Source organism: Abrus precatorius, unplaced genomic scaffold (genome assembly GCF_003935025.1).
Source record: "Abrus precatorius isolate BTA unplaced genomic scaffold, Abrus_2018 Scaffold3, whole genome shotgun sequence".
Lineage (NCBI taxonomy): Eukaryota > Viridiplantae > Streptophyta > Magnoliopsida > Fabales > Fabaceae > Abrus > Abrus precatorius.
The window spans coordinates 7,647,255-7,651,194 of NW_020874373.1; the positions used below are offsets into that span (position 1 = coordinate 7,647,255).

Genomic DNA, 3,940 nt, shown 5'->3' on the forward strand with positions numbered 1-3,940 from the left:
GTAGCTTTATATATAATCAATCGGTGAAAAATATCATCACGGGTTTCACTCTTCTAGCTATAGGTTATCATGGACTTACGGGAACCCTAATCCTTTATTATCCGGTGGTTAATTTAGGCTTGCAACTGTAGTTTTAGCACATTCTAGCAAAAACAGTTTACAAGGTAAATCAAGACGATTAATCGCGGGAGAAAATTGAATTTGTTTGATTGCTTTGCAAGCAAACCCTAGTATGTAACTGCTGAAAACATGGGGAAAGTTTATTAATTGCAGCAAAAGCATCGTTGATAAAAAAAGAAAGGCATGAATAAAAGCATTCAAATGCATTAATCTCTTTGATGAGACTAAAAAATCACATCTAATGAAAGGTCCTTGATAAGAGAAAAAGAAGGTTTGACAAATGAAACATTAGTGAAGAGTCTATATCGTTAAAAAAGGAAAAACGCACCACAAGTCTACAGTACATACACATTATTCCGCCACATAAAACAAAAGCAGACAAAAAGAAAAGCAAAAAGAAATCAATTTGGAATTAATAGGAAAGAAAAAGGCATTTATAGAGATTAAAAATTTGGAGTGAGTCCTAAAGGCTAAAACATCATTAATGAAGAGGAATTGCAAGTATAGTCAAAACAGACACATTTCTTCTCAAACTTTCTTTTTTCTTTGCATCATTCATAAAGTAAGCCAACAGATAAAGCCAGCCCACAAACGAACTAAAACATTCTTTCTTGCACTAAAGGGCAGCTGCAGACAAACAAGGTGAATTCTCTCTCTCTCTTTTCTTCTCTTATCAAATATTCATGGCTACCCCTTAGTGGCCAAAGATGGGGGTTGATTGTTTCTCGTGTCTTTTCTGTGATGTGCATAAATTCTGAGCTTCGGTTTTTTTTTAAGCTGACACAAACATGAAGTTCCGCTAGCTAGATATATACAAATATAATACATGTATGAGCTGTTAATTGTCTCCTGTTTTTTATTATCTGGCTATATCAAGGAGATGATGTTCATGGTAATTGCAAAGTCCACCATATATCGATATTCTATCTTCTCTCTTTTTCTACCAAAATAAGTTATGATCAATCAGGTCCTAAACACAAAAAGCACTGCCACTGCTTTAACTTTTTCTCTTCTTTACCTTTTTGCTCGTGTGATAATTATTGTCAAATATATACCAAGAAAAAAAAAGATTATTTGTTATTATTATTGACCCTTTAAGTTTACTTTCTACAATTTCTTTTTACATTATTTTTTAGTTTTGATAAACATCTGTCTTGGTAATTATCTCCTTAATCTGTTTATGTAATGAAATAACCAAGTCAGGCTCTTCAGGGGTTGGTTATTAGGAGGTTGGACCAGTGAGATCCATGGAAGGGATAGCTCCCAATTCATGCACAAGGCCAGGGTTAGAGAAGAAAGCAAGACCACAAGAACAATTGAATTGTCCAAGGTGCAGTTCAACCAACACAAAGTTCTGTTACTACAACAACTACAGCCTCACACAACCCAGATACTTCTGCAAGACTTGTAGAAGGTATTGGACAGAAGGTGGGTCTCTCAGAAACGTGCCTGTTGGAGGTGGCTCAAGGAAAAACAAGAAGGTCTCATCATCATCATCATCAAAGGTTCCTGACTTGAATCCACCAACCGTTTCATCACTCTCTTCCCAAAACCCTAAAATGCAAGGAGTCCACGACCTTAATTTGGCTTTCCCTGCAGCTATGGACAAGTACCATGGCATGTCTCCATATATTGAGATGCCAAAACTTGAAATTGGCGACACCACTAGTCACCACCATAGCTCTTCTTCTGCTCCAACTTCTCTTTCAGCAGTTGAGCTACTACGCTCTGGCATGGCTTCTAGGGGTTTGAATCCTTATGCTCCTAATCCTTTGATGTCAAGCTCAGAAGCCCTTTACCCACCTGGCTTTCCCATGCAAGAGATCAAACCAAACCTTAGCTTTTCAGTTGATATGCTTGGAAACAGATCATATGGAGTTCAAGAGAATGGTGGTGGGAGGGTTTTGTTCCCTTTTACTTCTGCAGGTGTTGATGTCGAACACAATAAAGAACAAGGAAATTCCAATGGATATTGGAGTGGAATAATTGGTGAAGGGTCATCATGGTAAGGGAAGAAAAGAAGCATTGTTGGAAGGACAAGGAATTTCAGAACCTCCATTGTTTTCGTTATCTTCCCTATTTCTATCTATCCTTTCTCACATGGATGATTGTGATCGATCTGTTTGAGGTTGTTCAGAACTAACAATAGGATACAGATGGTTACTCTGTTTTGTATACACTAGTACATTTGCTATTCGAGCAATGTGAGGATTTTACAGCTCATCTCGATTGTTTTTTGGTATTTAGAGCTAGATAGAAGAAGAGGTGAATATAGGTCCTGCTTTTATGCAAGTCATGCGATAACCTGTATTCATGAATTCTTCTGTCAGAAGTAGATATATCACCTTTATTGATGTATGCATGCTTTCAAAGATTTGGTCCAAATGACTTTTGATGATTATGGAAAGACTTAGATATTCAAGTTTGTAACCATAATTATATATATATATTGGTTGAGTGCTTTGTGTGCTCTTTCCTATTACTATTTCTATCTGTGTCTCAGCAAAAACTAGTGGGTTGTCAGCTTTGATATCTAAATTATCACATCCGAGATTCTTCCAACTATGAAAGCACTTGGTGGAATAATATCAAAAGAAAACTGAAAAAAAGAAACAAAAGGGGTGTTTTAGCTAATCTGAACGTCACAGACACTTGTAGTGCAAGCTTGAATTGTAAACCATGTTGTTAGGCGCATGTATTTGAACAGCAAGGTAGTATATAAGAGTATATATATATATATATAACTAACAAATTGGGCAAATCTTGAAAACTGGATTACCTGCCCCAACCAAACACTAACCTAACACAATCCACCCACTTGATGTTTATTTTAATTGGAAGATTCATATCAAGACATGTCTTTAATACCACGAGTGATGATGTCCCGTGTCGTCCATTAATTATCTGCATTTAATTATAGTATGTGCAAAGACTAAAGAAAATTCTCAAGAGCCCACCTTCTTTCGGTACTTTGTAGTGGGACCCTCAAACATTCCTTTGGGTCAAGTAGAAATCATTTCGTTCACCCAGGTCAATGCCTTCACATGTCGACGATTAATTAACTATTATTTTTCGCCATGATCAGTTATGATTTTCACTTCTAGTGAGTTCAATTGGCAGACAAAAACACCTTTTGTTAATGTGGTTTTCTCTCTTCTTTCTTCTTCTTCGGGTGTACGATTCAAAATCATAATGTTCTTTCCACACTGTTAACAGAATTATTTTTCCTAAAAATGGACTCCCAATAAGTCTTAGAAAGATGAGGAAAATGAATTAAAAAAAAAAGCATTAAAAGAGAGCAAATATGTACATTTCAGTTTATGTAGCATATATATTTTGACTCACTCAAATAACTCATGGAGGACATTATACGTAGACTTTTTAAACTGATATAATTTGTAACAAGTATCTTTTCTTTAATGCGCAGAAAAAAAAAGTCCAAAAATTAAGTAGTTTATCATCCTCTTTTGGGTGGGGTATTCTTTAATCCAAAAATTACTTTTGTAGACTTACAATCTCTCCCTTAATCTTAACTCGAGAATATTGTATTATATTAAAGTCTTTTTGATATTTATTTAATTAAATTTGTCAAATTTGAAAGTAGCAGTTAAAAAGCTTTAAATTTTTATATATTCATTTTCTAGCTACATATAGTATCTGAAAATTATATATTCAGTTACCTATTTAAAAGTTTAAGTCCTTTGATTTATTTAGAAATAAGCATTAAAAAAATAGCTTTCAGTAATCTTTAAATAGAAATGACAATTAGATCTAACCTTAATACGTATATACTGAAAATTTTATAATGATGAATGCAGAT

General features: G+C 34.6%; 1 protein-coding gene across 1 annotated transcript; it reads left to right on the plus strand.

The window, feature by feature from the left end:
- The first annotated feature begins 640 nt into the window (after positions 1-640).
- Positions 641-2,342, plus strand: LOC113862029 (dof zinc finger protein DOF2.5-like). Its single transcript, XM_027495186.1, has 2 exons — positions 641-762; positions 1,347-2,342. Exon 2 carries the CDS (start codon positions 1,368-1,370, stop codon positions 2,127-2,129), a length of 762 nt encoding a protein of 253 aa, XP_027350987.1. The 5' UTR covers positions 641-762; positions 1,347-1,367; the 3' UTR covers positions 2,130-2,342.
- The last annotated feature ends 1,598 nt before the right edge of the window (positions 2,343-3,940 follow it).

What these genes read in the sequence shown, in the direction of transcription:
- LOC113862029 (XM_027495186.1), top strand. Translation starts at nt 1,368, where the DNA reads ATGGAAGGGATAGCTCCCAATTCATGCACAAGGCCAGGGTTAGAGAAG.